Genomic DNA, 13763 nt, shown 5'->3' with positions numbered 1-13763 from the left:
TGGCTGAACAAATGTTGCAAGGTGAAACTGACGGATGCAGTGTGTGTGTGTGTGTGTGTGTGTGTGTGTGTGTGTGTGTGTGTGTGTGTGTGTGTGTGTGTGTGTGTGTGTGTGTGTGTGTGTGTGTGTGTGTGTGTGTGTGTGTGTGTGTGTGTGTGTGTGTGTGTGTGTATGTGTAATGTATGTGTGTGTGTGTGTGTGCGCGTGTGCGTGTGCGTGTGCGTGTGCGTGTGCGCGCGTGTGTGTGTGTGTGTGTGTGTGTGTGTGTGTGTGGTGGAAAGTGCAGAGCGCATTGCATCAAATATCCCCTGTATATAGTTGTTCCTCCCTAAAGAAAAAAAACATACTGTAGAAGTCACTGTATGTGTTCAGCCCAACAGCCTTTCACTTCTCCTTCATAAATATAGCAACAGTAAGACCCATGCTGACTAACAGTAGCCGCACTGTAGTCTAGGAGGGCTTGGTCACTATACTGACAGAGCAGTCTTGATACTGGAATCACACATAGCCTACCAGCCAAACACACACGCACACATAATGTTTGTTTGGACTGGGCTAAAGTCCAAGTTATATCGTACTTTATCAAACAACCAGGTCGTACGACACAAACAATTAATATTGATAATATTTTCAACTGAAAAATATTTGTGTTTTTGAGAATAGTGAAATGATAAGTCAGGAGAACAATATTGCTCATGTATGTTTGTGTAAAGGAATAGAGACATTTGAATGTAGCGGTGTTCACTCTCCATTCCGACATCTCACCACTCCGACTAGTGGCTTCCGCGTGCGGTTAGGGTTAGGGTTAGGTATAGGGTTCGTCAACGTCGGAAAGGCGACATGTCGGAAAGGAGAAATGCACCCGAATGTAGCTGACAAAACAGATGGCCTTGCCATCCTCACAGACATGCAAGATGTTGTGACGTACAGGGGCCTCATGCCAGAAGTCAAGCAGGCACTGTTACTGTTTCTCAACTGGTGGGTTGGTGCAAACATGTTATTGAACATGATATATTGGGTTGTGATTGCAAACAAGGTAACATTTGGGCCAATATTATTATCTGATTCTATAGTATTTGTGAACCATTGGTCGAAATTAAAAGAAGGTTTACAACTACGTCTGTTTGAGGTATAATGCATAATGCATCATTAGAATTATAGGAACATCAAGAACAGCCGAAATACACAGAAAGGGGGATTTTATCATATTGTCAATATGGGTTCCAGTATACTTATATTGACAGATTGCCCTAGTCTCGGATGCAGGAAGATCGGCCTCAAGCTCAAAGCCAACAAAAGTACTGACAGTTATCACAGAGGACAAAACCATTGCGGACCATAGCAGTCAAGGATTTCAAATATCTTGGGGTCTGGACTGCTTCAACAGAACAGGACCTGAAGGTCCGGTGTGCACTTGCCTGGAATGCTTTGCATGGGATGAGGAGAGTGTGGAAATCAGACATGGGAGAAGACCTCAAGAGGCGGCTATTCGTAGCAACAGTGGAGTCGGTACTGCTGTATGGGGCTGAAAGACATGGACCCTCACAGCACAACAGGAAAGGGCCCTGGATGGAGTCTACACAAGAATGCTACGAATGGCACTAGGTGTCACATGGACGGACCACATCAGAAATGTGGTCCTCTACAGGGACCTACCACGGGTCACAGACAAAGACAGAGAGAGAAGGATGAGGCTGGCAGGGCACTGCGTCAGGCACCCGGAACTAGTGGCAAGCAAAGTGACACTATGGGAGCTAGTGGCAAGTAAGAAGCGCACCACCTACGTAGATGCACTGTGGCATGACAGCTAGCTAACAACACTGTATAGAGCTCAAGACCCTGATGCTATAAGAATGTGGAGGGCAGCGATTCAGGAGTCCAGAGTTGGTGTTGGCTAGACTGCACTCTTGCATTGCATCGCATGGGTTGTATTGTAAATATAGCTTTTTCTGTAGACTGCTAATATTCATCAGTGAATTGCAATGCAACAGCATGAATGTTTCCCCTCTGCAGTGGTTGACAGAGGACACACGTATGGTCAGGTGAACTGTATCCATAGCCTCCTCTATTGACTATGTGCCCCGCAGGAACCCTGTGAGGAACTCACTGTCCACACAACTCGGCTTACCTCAGATGGCACAGGACCTGTTGGGTGGACAGTGGACACTACATTCTGTCCAGAGATATTTGTATTACATTTTCATTTATATTTTAGGAACTCAATTGATTCTCTTATACAGGGTGATGTACAAAGTGTATTATAGCAAAATAAGCTTGAATAGCTTGACCACAAGCTTTACAAGCAACCAAAATATGGTCTGCAGTGGTCAAGGCCACAGTAACCTGTCAACCAATGGAACAAATGTCTGTGTGGATCTCGAATGGTCATATAAGCTGCAAATGCCAAATACAGCAATGAAAGCCAAAGGCAAATGTTTTTCCTAACCCAGGATGCATATTGATTTATTCTCAGGAAACTAGACTACATTTATTCAGTGTTGTTTAGTTAAAACACATTTCAGCACAGAAATAAGCAACAAACATTAGGAGATACTATATTTTCCTCCTTTGCAGAGGTCTTGTAAGGACAAAAAGGGAGATTGTTGACCCGCTTACTAAATACAGTATATACATGCTGAACCAAGCTGTAATAACAATGAAAATACTACCACAGCACTGGATAGGAATCGCCCTATTTGTGGTTAATGCCACCCAGAAGGGATGTAATGATATGAAATTGTGTGCATCTAGCTGAAACTCTTAAGCATTAACATTAGAACATTTACATAAAATATTTAATGCAATGGTTAAAACCATGAGCACAGTATTACAGGGATGTTTATGAACCGTAGTTACTTGATACCGCAGTATACCGCAAAACTGTATGCCATTACATCCCCACCACCCAGTGAGAGTTAATCTGTATTAAAAACTGTATACAGTTACATCCCCACCACACAGTGAGAGTGCATCTGTATTCATCGCAAACACAAGGGTTTAGTAGTGGGCACAGTGCAGAGATGTTTCTTACCATTAACATGCTATTATACTGGCATTTACAGAGGCGTGGGTACTGACACTGGTGGTGTTGGTTTTACACAAGGATGTGAGACTCTGTTAACACAGCAAACTTTAGGTTTAAAGCTAGTTTAAGCTTGTTGGAAGTAGTTACTGTACCTTTGTCTTCTTTGTTCAGAGGGAGAACTAATGATAATGAACTAATGATGATGTAAATGTTCCAAAATTATACAATCTGTATTCGTATTCCTGTAACCCCTTAATTCAAATCAGTGTTTAGGGAAAAAATAAATATTAATACTGATTTCCAGTGATCATTATGCAATGAAAAAATACTAATATGATAAAAATACATTGCAAATACACATTTTGATAGTTGAGAGCAAACATGTGACTGGCTTGGTTGGCTGTGTAAAAGTTTCATAAGATTGAAAATCCCAAATGATGAACATTTTAGATTAATTGATAGGAAAATGTTTGTCATGGATGTCCCATCTGAACCAAATGGTACCTACAGTAAGGGTAATACAGTTCACAACGAGCCAATTAAGTGGAAGCCAGGGATCACATAGCATAGTCCCAGTCTATTATTACACTGTGTCGCTGTACGTAGGTCCAACTAGTTTATCATTACAGTGTGTGCAAAGCAGACGAGCCCCGCCTGAAAGAATAGCTCTGGACCTGAGAGCTAATTTTGTTTTGGTTAAGTACAGAGGCGGTCTGATTTATCCACGAGAGAGACAAATGCAATCTGGCTCTTTGCAGCAATGAATGCAGTAAATATATCAAGTATTTTAGCAGTCATGCAAATTTTACTAGCAGGACAGAAAACTGATGGTTGGCTACCTGCTAAAATGGCTTATGCTGTGGACAAATTATTGGTCAAAATGTGGCTCTTGTTAATTTCCCACCCTGTTTCTCTGACAGTCTGAGGGGATCTCTCTGTCTTCCAATGATATGACTGTAAACTTTCTTCTAACAATAGATACGTGTATAATTCATGTATTCTAATAAAGAAGCCTCATTACACTTGGAATAAGAAAGTGTTCAATTACAGCAGAAATTCAAAATCAGTCCTGTGTTTGTTCATCATAGCATAACCCATAGGAACCCCTGTGGTTAGTACAATAACATATTAATAACATAATTAATAAGCCAGGTCAGTGTTTTGTCATCAGACTGGCTGGCCTGTAGGAACCAGCCCATCAGTACATTAACATATTAACAACCCAGTAATAGGCCAGTGTGGCCATCAAGAAATAACATATCTGATGTCTTAGATACCAATACCAAATATATTTAATAAACAATGCACATCTGTCTGTCATAACTGTGCTCATGTGTTCAACGAGTTTATAATTTGATAATAATTGAATTATCCTGACCTAAAATGTAAAGGCTAGCCTAGATATCGATCCCATTGACTCTTGTATTAGAATCAATGGGATGGATAAGCGCACAATTAAACAATGAGTATTTCTGAAGCGTTTACACCTCACCCATGCAGTCTCAGATAAGGTTTTGTTCTAAGCAGTAACGGCATATAAGAGAACTTACCCAAATGTCTTAGAGGGTCAATTGATTTAGATTCGGACGTCCCGGCTCCATTCTTCACAGGAGAAGCTAATTTCTTACCACCACTACCCAACATGCTGCACACTGTGATCTCCTTGTATATTCTCTTGGTTTCTTCACGCCTGTGTCGCTCACACAACTTAATCCAGCAATCTGTCAGACCCACAGATCACTGGATGCATGCATATGGAGCTCAGGTCGCTGTACACAGTACACACAAATGTCCAGTCCAGTGCTTCTCCGAGTCCAGTGCGCCTCATGATTTATCCTCTTGAGAGGAAAGGCAAGACTTGTTCAATCCCTTTCAAGTGATGATGTCACGTGGGGCTGGATGGAGGACTCTCTCTCTCAGGCTGCCTGCTGCAGCATAAACCGGATTAGAGCCTAGAATTAGGCTCATGTAGCATACCCACCACCACACTACCCAGTATGAAATAACACTGGGACGTATTCGACCCTGTGCGAACCAACCACATCATTTTAATCACACGGAGATGGTGAATATTACAAGGAAAGGGTAGTCACTCGATCGTCCCATACATCTCCTCCGATGGTGTGGAGAGTATTAATCCTAATATCAGCGATTCCGAGCAATGCTTGGAAAATAGATTGTAATGAAAGGATGCCCTCTAACGTTAGTTGACTGACCTGAAAAGATTGTGTGCAGTTACTGCCGTATATGGGTCCAATATATATGCCACACAATAACCATAATTTCCTGAACATAAAGAAAAAAATCCGGAATTAATATTCATGCTGTATAAAATGCAATATCTAAAATTCTCATTAACTGCAGCAGAAATTTAATTAAAAGTCATGTTTGTGGGATTTCTTTTGTTTTGTGCGCTCTACATGGTTTATTCATGACACTGTCACTTTAAATGGGCGTGGCTATTTCTTAGTCACGTGATGTAACACGGAAGTCGTTTCTCTCTGGCTGCAGACAGTAAAAAGTAAGAGGAGAACCTTTACACCTCTATGGAGAAGAACCCAAGGTTTGATATATAAACGTTGTCACTAAATTAAACGCTCGTCGGTCGAGGAAAAACACGCGAACACGCCATTGGAATGTGCGCGGGACGTGTACAGGACCTCTGTGGCCCTTCGTAGAGCAAAGGAACACGACGGACGGCGCTATATACTGGTTATTATGACAAATGATATGACGAGTAGACAGTGAGGTGAGCAGTCCACTGTTATCTGATTAAAAAGCCTGTCATCATGTCATCAGTGGTGTGTGAAGTAACTAAGTACGTTTACTCAAGTACAATTTTGAGGTATTTTCTTTACTGGAGTATTTCCAATAGTCAGTACTTTTACTTTTACTCCACTGCATCTCAGAGAGGCAAATATAGTACTTTTACTCCACTACAATTATTGGACAACTTTAGTAATACTAGTTACTTTGCAGATTTAAAATATTATTACAAACCACAAGCCACTTCAGCCCTATATATATATATATATATATATATATATATATATATATATATATATATATATATATATATATGTAGACTTAGGCTATTTGAAAATAGCCGATCTACAATCTCACAACGTGTTGCATTGTGAGCTTATAGACCTGCTATTTTGAAAACATGAAATGGAAGATTTCTGCATAAGGACTACTTTTGGTACTATAAGTACATTTTGATGCCAATACTTTTGTACACCAGACTTTTACCTATAACAGAGTAATTCTACAATGCAGTATTGATACTTTTACTTAAGTAAAACAAGTGAGTACTTTTTCCACCACTGCTTTTAAGTCTGTGTGCATTTTTCTCCTTGTTCCGTGCTTCTATTCCAGCTCCAGTTGCATTCAAACTTGAAGTTGCCCAGGGTGAATGTCTACCAGCACCCTGCATACTGTCATGCCTGTCCCTGCCATGGCAGCAGAGCCCCTGGTTGATCACCAGAGGCGCTTCCAGGCTGCTGTGGATGTCATTCAAAACCTCCCGAAAAATGGTATGGAGGCCACTGTAATAGAATCCAGAGGGTTAACATGACTCTGACAGTGTTAAAGAGCACAATCCATTTGGTCATGGCTAATCCATTTTGTACACTTGGGAGTTACAAATTGATAAATTACACAAAGGATTATACTGAGTATGTAATGTAAACTGGGCTTTTACTATAAATAGAACGCCTTCACGTGTGTGGTTTGGTTTGCACACTAGGCTCCATTCATAACACTGCACCCTTGAACTGATTGTTATCCAGTGCTCAATGCAACGATGCAGGCTTAAATTTCCATTACAACAACATTTCAAAGCATAAAGTTACTCTCCTTTGTGTATAATATGTCGAGAACTCCTGGATTCACTTTAAAAAAAACGATCCACGGCACTGGATTCAGTCGAAGATAGAATATATGATATTATTATTGCAGACCCACGCAGCACTCCTGTATTTCTTAAAGTACAACAAGATTTAACTTAACCATAGCTAGCTCATATTAGTGCTGCTCTTACTTTTTCTGTACATTGGAAAGGCTGCCATGTTTGCAGGCAAGTTTCCTAAACATGCTGTGTAAAACACAACCTTAAAAAAAAAATATATGAAATGTATTATTTCTTTCTTTCTTTATTATTTCTTTTCACGGTTGTGTTCTCTCCCAACTGAACTCTATAATCCTCTCTAATTTCCCTCCGTGGAAATGAGGAATCGACACCGAGATTAACTGAACAGACTGTGGAAGGGTACAATTACACTTAATAAAACATTACGTCTATCTCCTAGGCTGCTATCGGCCCTCCTACGAAGTGATGCTGCGATTCTACAGCCTGTACAAGCAGGCTGTGTGTGGACCCTGTACTGTTTCCCGCCCTGGCTTCTGGGATCCAGTAGGACGCTACAAATGGTGTGTGTTTGTGCGCGCGCATGTTCATGTGCATGCGTGTACATACACACACATAACATTGCATAAAATGATGATGATTATTATTATCAGTACATCTACTTCTTTCTACAGGTAGATATTACGTTATTTCACATTTAAAAATAACGAATATAGCCAATCTACATGCTCGCAAGGGTCGCATTGTGTGACCTTGTAGAATAGATCAACTATTGTCACTATTTTTGAAATGGGGCTTAAGTGATTAATTACTGATTTCTTTTTGTAATTTTGGGTCCTGGGGAGACACCAAATTTCTCTTTTGAGTCTTTCTTGAGCTGAAAAAGTTTGGCAACCACAGCTCTAAAGTCCGAGCCATGGATTACACATACGTACGATTGCATTGACAATAGTGCACTGGTAAATACACAAAGAAGTGATTGTTCTTGTTTGACATTAGGGATGCCTGGAGCCGGTTGGGAGACATGAGCAGTGAGAGCGCAATGTCTGCATATGTGGACGAGATAAAGAAAGTAGCTCAAGAGGTACGGTAAACCCACCCAGCAACCAGAATGTTTTAATCCGATAATATACACATCAAGAAAAAATAATAATGCTTAACGTGGGAGCTAATATTTCTACTATTCACTTGTAGCAACATAGTCCAACTGTACAGTAGCTCGTAACAGTCTGCAACCCCTTGCTATCCAACTCTCGTTGACTAGAACAAACTGATGCTAGCATGTTTCTGCCTGACATGAAATGATAATCCAAAAATGTATTAATGATCCAGGACTAAATACCAATGTATTTTGCTTATATCTTTTAACTAAAACATTGGCAAAATTTTCATCACTATGCTTTTAACCACATATACATTTACCGTAAATCAGGCCTTTCTGAAGTTTACCAGTCAATCAAATCTTCTATTAACATTGCAGGTCATAGATACCACGCCGATTAATGAGAAGACTGCCTCGCTGTTCCACCATTTTGAGCCCCTCTACGTGGTCATAGATGACATGCCCCGTCCACCTCAGTCTTTTCTCAGTCTCAGAGAAGGTGAGCATGAAATACCTTGAATCACTTCTAACATTGAATTTAGCTGGGCAAGTAGAGAAGTTGGCCAGAGAATCTCAGAATTCAGCGACCATTACGGCATGCTGTATGGGCTGACAAGTTCTTGTCCTCCACAAACATAATAGTTTGTCTCTGTGCCAGGTATAAAAGTCAGTGAGCAGGCTGACAGCCTAGCAGGAGCAGAGGAGGAGGTGAAGGAGGAGGTGGGACCTGAAGATGAGCCTTCTCCTCCAGAAGCTCCAGAGCAGGACACGAGTCCCTGTGAGACCACTGAACTCGCTGTCTCCACCGTCCCTCAGGGTAGGAAATGACTAAGGGCTTTGCTCCCTCTCTTCCTGTATAAAACCACTAATCCTCTCTGAGAGGTAGCTAGTTATCTCCCCATACGCATGTTTACATTGAACCTGCAGTATAGCCTCTGCTGCAAGCACCACTAACACCTACCCTTTCCCTTTTATTTGTAACCTCTTTTGGGTATACTGTACAGGATACACGTTTACAACACCTATTGTCCAAACAGTCATCATTCAAAATGGTGTAATGTTTCAAAGTGGATACCGGTATAACATTTTTGAATAATGAATAAAAACCTTTAGACGTAAATGTCGTTCACTCTATTCCTGTAGACGCTGGTGTGTGTGAAGGCATGGTGGTTACCAGTGACTCTGAGAATGAGATCTTCTGTGACTCCGTGGATTCAGTGGAGCAGCTTAACGTCAAGGTATGACTCATGAAAAATAGAAAAGCAGTGTGATTAGTGGTAATAGCAGTGATAAAAGTATCCATAATATCTCATGGATTATCCATAATAATCCACCATGAGATAATAATCCATGTTATTTTCTGATAAAGTGCACGGCTCAGATTGGATTATCCCACGCATGGCCACTTACTGACGATTATAATAAGTACAGTTTATTCATATCTTGGGGTATAATGCTCTTTGGATAGACATTTTGTGTTGGTACTGTCTTCATCAACCTTAGAATATGACTGTTCCAGCAAGTGAGAGAAGTAATGACCTAAAACAATTCTGGGGCCCCAGAACAACAGCCAGTTCTTCGTTCAAAATGTCTGTCTGTCTTGTCGCAAGTAAAATAACTCACTAAGAACAGAGTTTAAAAGCATTCCCACAACCCAAAGGGATTAGTTAGCTGTTTAGAACCCATACCCAGGGGGGCGGGCACATTGTTATTTGCTAGTAATGATTTAGTATAGGTTTATGTTAGTTCAACAGCGTAAAACCGTATACTGTATACATTTTAAGCTAAAATGCAAAAAACGAAATTGCTACTTTAACTATTAAAAGCAATATTATAAGTTGCGCCGTCAATGCACCTCTTTTAATGTGTGAGCTTAATTCATATTGTTAGGGGTTTCAGTTGTTCAGGGGACCAGGATTTCTAGCCACGGCCCCTAGTTACCTGCACCACATTGCCCTGACTGCTGGCAGCTTGTCTGCTTTGTGTCAACTGTGTACGTGTGTGTGGACACAACACCACACTGTCAGTTCTCTGCTCAGTCAACAGCCTTTCTTTTCACATAATCAGTGTTTAAAATAACCCATGGATTACTGTTGAATTTAACAGTTATGCTATTGATTATTCTTTTGGCTGCTTCACTTTCTTGTGTGATGCACAGGAATAATGAACAGTGCATAATAATAAAAGAACATCTATGTTTCCAATGCCTAATGACTACGGTAATTATTTAGTCGATATGTATCAACACGTTTCCCCCCCCCCCCCACAAAAAGGTAAAAATGGTAGAAATCCATGTTCTTTTAAAGCATAGCTTGTACCTAATGTTTGTTGGCTTAAATTACTGATAATGCAGTACGGTGGTCACCCCAGCACACTAAGATGTCGATACTGCCCCCCTCTAGTTACCATGCATAAACACAAACTGTCGCAAGAAAAAGCAAAACATCCATACCTCCGTGACAAGTGTCCGATATCCAGGTATTAAAATAACCACACTAGATGTACACAAACCTGCTCCTGCAGCTCGAGGCGGAGCAAGCTACACAGCTGTGATTAATTCCATCAGATTACTTAGAGGGGAGGGATCAGCTCTAGAAACAGTTCTGTTGGCAGTATGGAGCATGAAAGGTGTCTTGTCAATAAGAACTTTTTTCTTATGGATCGTAAGAGCCCCCTTAAATTTAGGTGATCTGTCCTCTGTCCTCAGCCGTGCAGTTATCTGAAAGAAGACAGGTGACATTGTGACCTTGATGATAATGTTGGGTTGAACTGTGTTCATAGGTGGAAGTGGCTATGTCCAATGGACTTCAGAATGGCCATGTCCACTCAGTGGTGACTCCAGTCCAATCCCATCAACTGGAAACCGTTCCAGAGGCAACACAGGTTGGGGCCGGTCAAGGTGGAGAAGGGGCAGGAGATGGGAAAGGCCCACCTAATAGGAGGAATAGAGAGACTGGAAGGGATGCTACACACTACGGCTGGAGAGAACGTACGCTAGTGCCAGTATTCTTGGGAATTCATGTGGTTCATGTGTTCATATTTATGGCTAAATCCCATCAGCAGCTGACAGTTTCCATATAAAATGATGATAACTTTTAGATGTAGACCAAAATCAACCTGCAGACTTTAATTGATTGCAGACAGTGCTTTTATTTGGTTTCCTACATCTGGGCTGAACTCCAGTCTGCCAGTAGATATTGTTTAAGGATGATGATAGCTTTTCCATAGCAGATTAAGCTATTTTACAAAGTTCTTCATGATGTGATTGAATTCTGTGTTCTTTGCATGAGGGACTGCTTACATGGGCAAGGTTTCAGGGAAATATACTTACTGTATTTAGGTTGCTTTGAACTTATATTATATTGATTGATCCAATATACTCATAGGGTTTAGAGCTAAATTCTAAATAACTGTGTAAAGTGCATAGAGACTGTACAGTAACCTTTATCTAACCTACAGTAACCTGTGTTGTGTTCTACAGGTGGTGTTCCCCAGGGCAGTCCGAGGCATCCAGCTCGAGGGGCCCCGGTGATGGGAGGCGGAGGTGGACGGGGGGGAGGTGACGGCTCGGAGGATGGAGATGAGAGGCGGCAGGACACACACCTACAACAGCAGATTGTGCTGGCACTGCGGAGACTGAGAGAGGACATGAGGAGTGTGATGGACAGACTGGAGGTGGTGGAGAGGCTTGCTGCTGTAAATGTAAGCCTGTCTTTCTATGGAATGCTGATACGGTTTATATTTTGTTTCCCTGTCATTCTTTTCTAGATTTTAAGGGGAGGTAGAAAACATGATACGGCAGAGAACAGGAGACAAATTATGATGCTAACTGCTTGCTTTCCATACCCCTTTTTGTTGAATCAGTGTTTGAGAACACTAATGCACCACACATGGGCTGAAGAATAGATTCGAAAAATATATTTATCAGAAAGACTTAGTTACCATGTTGGCAATAAATTATACATGCGGTCATTGGTCTAAACTGCAGTGGGACATATTGATAGAACTGGAGACAGACCACGCACTTAATTTAGTGCTGTTGCGATGTAGTCATAAAATAGCAGGTAAATATCAGATTTTTTTCAAGGGGAAGTTTGTAGACAATCTGTTTTCTTTTCATGTGTAGTATTACATAGCATGTGATAAAGGTTTTTAAAGCGTAATTTTCATATAGAGTGAGCAGTGGTTGTACAGTGGTGGAAAGAGAAAATGAACAGACTGCTGCTTGTGTGCATGAAAATATAGTGCCCCTTCATCAGGCATTTCACCCAGTGGGAGATATTTCTCAACTCTCTCTGCTGTTATTTTTCATCAGGCCCAGAATGCAGATTGGAGACCATGTCTGCAGTGTGCAGCTGCGGCCTCAGAACAAGAGGTAATAATGATAACAGAATCAACCAATTTCATTCCGACTGTCCAAAGCTATGAATAGCAAATTTTAACTAAGGTATTTAACACTTATAATCTGGAACAATTTAAAGTGCAAGATTGGATTAAGTGCCACAAACCATAATGGTATTTGCTAATAAAACAAACGTACAGTAACTAGAATGAAAATGGATGAAAAACTATGCACGAAAACGAATGTCACCCACTTTTTTACTTCTGTAAACCTATGATGTGACAAAGCTGATTCACTTGTTTGAGGTTAAAAGCACACACCTGTTTTTGTCATCAGGAGGACAAATGGTGGCCTTTTGACGTGTCGGGCCGGACTGCGCTCCTCCTGTTGCTGTGGCCCTTTGTTGCGCAGGGCCTAGTGTTCCTGATGAGGAGGTCCCAGAGGAGAGGCCGCGTCTCCTCGTGAACTAACCTGGCGTGGACATGTGACGGCTCATCCATAGAAATCTGTGGACGTATCGTTGTTTCATTGCTATTTGGGAGAGAAGGACTATCGCTAATATCAATCCATAGGAACATTTCCTCCAAAGTCACCTCTAATTCTATGTGTGCAGGACAGAGGGAGAGGATTTTAGTGGACTTAGTGAATCATTGTCCACTGTTTTGGGTTCTGTTGTAAAGCTCAGGTTCCAGGAACACTATATAATCACGTATTAATTTATTTTAGTCGATAACGAGAGTGATTGTCGTTTCCTTTGGTGGGGGGAAGCTATTCAGTGTCGAGTTCATGCTTGTTAACATGATATCCCATTCACAATAATCCTGATAAGAGTTGATTGATATTGTGTGAAACATATGCTATACTAATATTATCTGAGATGCTGAGGTATGTACACCTGATCGCATTTACGTTTTCTTTTCCCCGCTGTTCATGGAAGGCAGCTTCCACGGTTAAAATTTTAAATGTTTGTGATTCACATAACCGATTTGTATTTGGGATGTGATCATTGCCAGGGAGAGAGCTATGTACAAGATGTTGTGCACATGTAAATGCATGCATACAATGTCTTGTACATGCAGTATATCATCTCAATAAATGGATGGTTAACTCGTTTCACCATTGTGTGAATGCATCTGTCACTTTGAGAGCCACCGTCTAAGTGTCTGTTCAAGTAAAGTACGTTAACTACAGTATTGGGGCCTTAGTGTACTACAGACCTAAACTGTGACAGTTGCTGGCTCTGAACATGCATCGTTTGTACCGTACCTGCAGTTCGGTGGTTGTGAGCACTGGCATACAATTTAACATCTTCAGCAAAGGTTGTGAGAAATATTTTCCAAACAATTAGCCTATTACTGTACATGTATGATAATGACAAGCATGAGATGAAATTAAAGCAAACAAAATCTCCACTAGAATGTTGTGA

The 13763-nt window shown here is 41.1% G+C and overlaps 2 protein-coding genes across 4 annotated transcripts in view; one reads left to right on the top strand and one right to left on the bottom strand.

Annotated features, from left to right (window-relative positions):
• plcd3b (phospholipase C, delta 3b) overlaps positions 1 to 4784 on the bottom strand; it is a 31051-nt gene extending 26267 nt beyond the window's left edge. The window contains exon 1 of the mRNA XM_084078043.1: positions 4576 to 4784. Within this exon, the coding sequence (XP_083934169.1) occupies positions 4576 to 4669 (94 nt within the window). The 5' untranslated portion in view covers positions 4670 to 4784. The remainder of the gene's footprint in view (positions 1 to 4575) is intronic.
• Positions 4785 to 5529: 745 nt separating this feature from the next.
• On the top strand, positions 5530 to 13730 carry acbd4 (acyl-CoA binding domain containing 4). 3 transcript variants are annotated; one of them, XM_084078708.1, is made up of 11 exons: positions 5530 to 5774; positions 6410 to 6561; positions 7336 to 7567; positions 7893 to 7977; positions 8374 to 8494; positions 8654 to 8812; positions 9139 to 9233; positions 10777 to 10984; positions 11477 to 11697; positions 12311 to 12370; positions 12674 to 13730. In XM_084078708.1, exons 2-11 carry the CDS (start codon positions 6441 to 6443, stop codon positions 12800 to 12802), a joined length of 1431 nt encoding a protein of 476 aa, XP_083934834.1. In that variant the 5' UTR covers positions 5530 to 5774; positions 6410 to 6440; the 3' UTR covers positions 12803 to 13730. The 3 variants fall into 3 exon arrangements, with proteins under 3 accessions (XP_083934834.1, XP_083934835.1, XP_083934833.1); XM_084078709.1 differs by having other exon boundaries at positions 6404 to 6561; positions 7336 to 7456; XM_084078707.1 differs by having other exon boundaries at positions 6404 to 6561.
• The last annotated feature ends 33 nt before the right edge of the window (positions 13731 to 13763 follow it).

The sequence above is a fragment of the Gymnoscopelus microlampas genome (assembly GCF_963454915.1).
Source record: "Gymnoscopelus microlampas genome assembly, chromosome: 14".
NCBI lineage: Eukaryota > Metazoa > Chordata > Actinopteri > Myctophiformes > Myctophidae > Gymnoscopelus > Gymnoscopelus microlampas.
The sequence above is the reverse complement of the archived record's forward strand: the minus strand, read 5'-3'. Positions and strand labels throughout refer to the sequence as shown.

What these genes read in the sequence shown, in the direction of transcription:
- acbd4 (XM_084078708.1), top strand. Translation starts at nt 6,441, where the DNA reads ATGTCTACCAGCACCCTGCATACTGTCATGCCTGTCCCTGCCATGGCA. An exon ending in TTTTCTCAGTCTCAGAGAAG is followed by an intron (nt 8,495 to 8,653) that starts GTGAGCATGAAA and finishes TCTCTGTGCCAG; the next exon opens with GTATAAAAGTCAGTGAGCAG. An exon ending in AGAGGCTTGCTGCTGTAAAT is followed by an intron (nt 11,698 to 12,310) that starts GTAAGCCTGTCT and finishes ATTTTTCATCAG; the next exon opens with GCCCAGAATGCAGATTGGAG.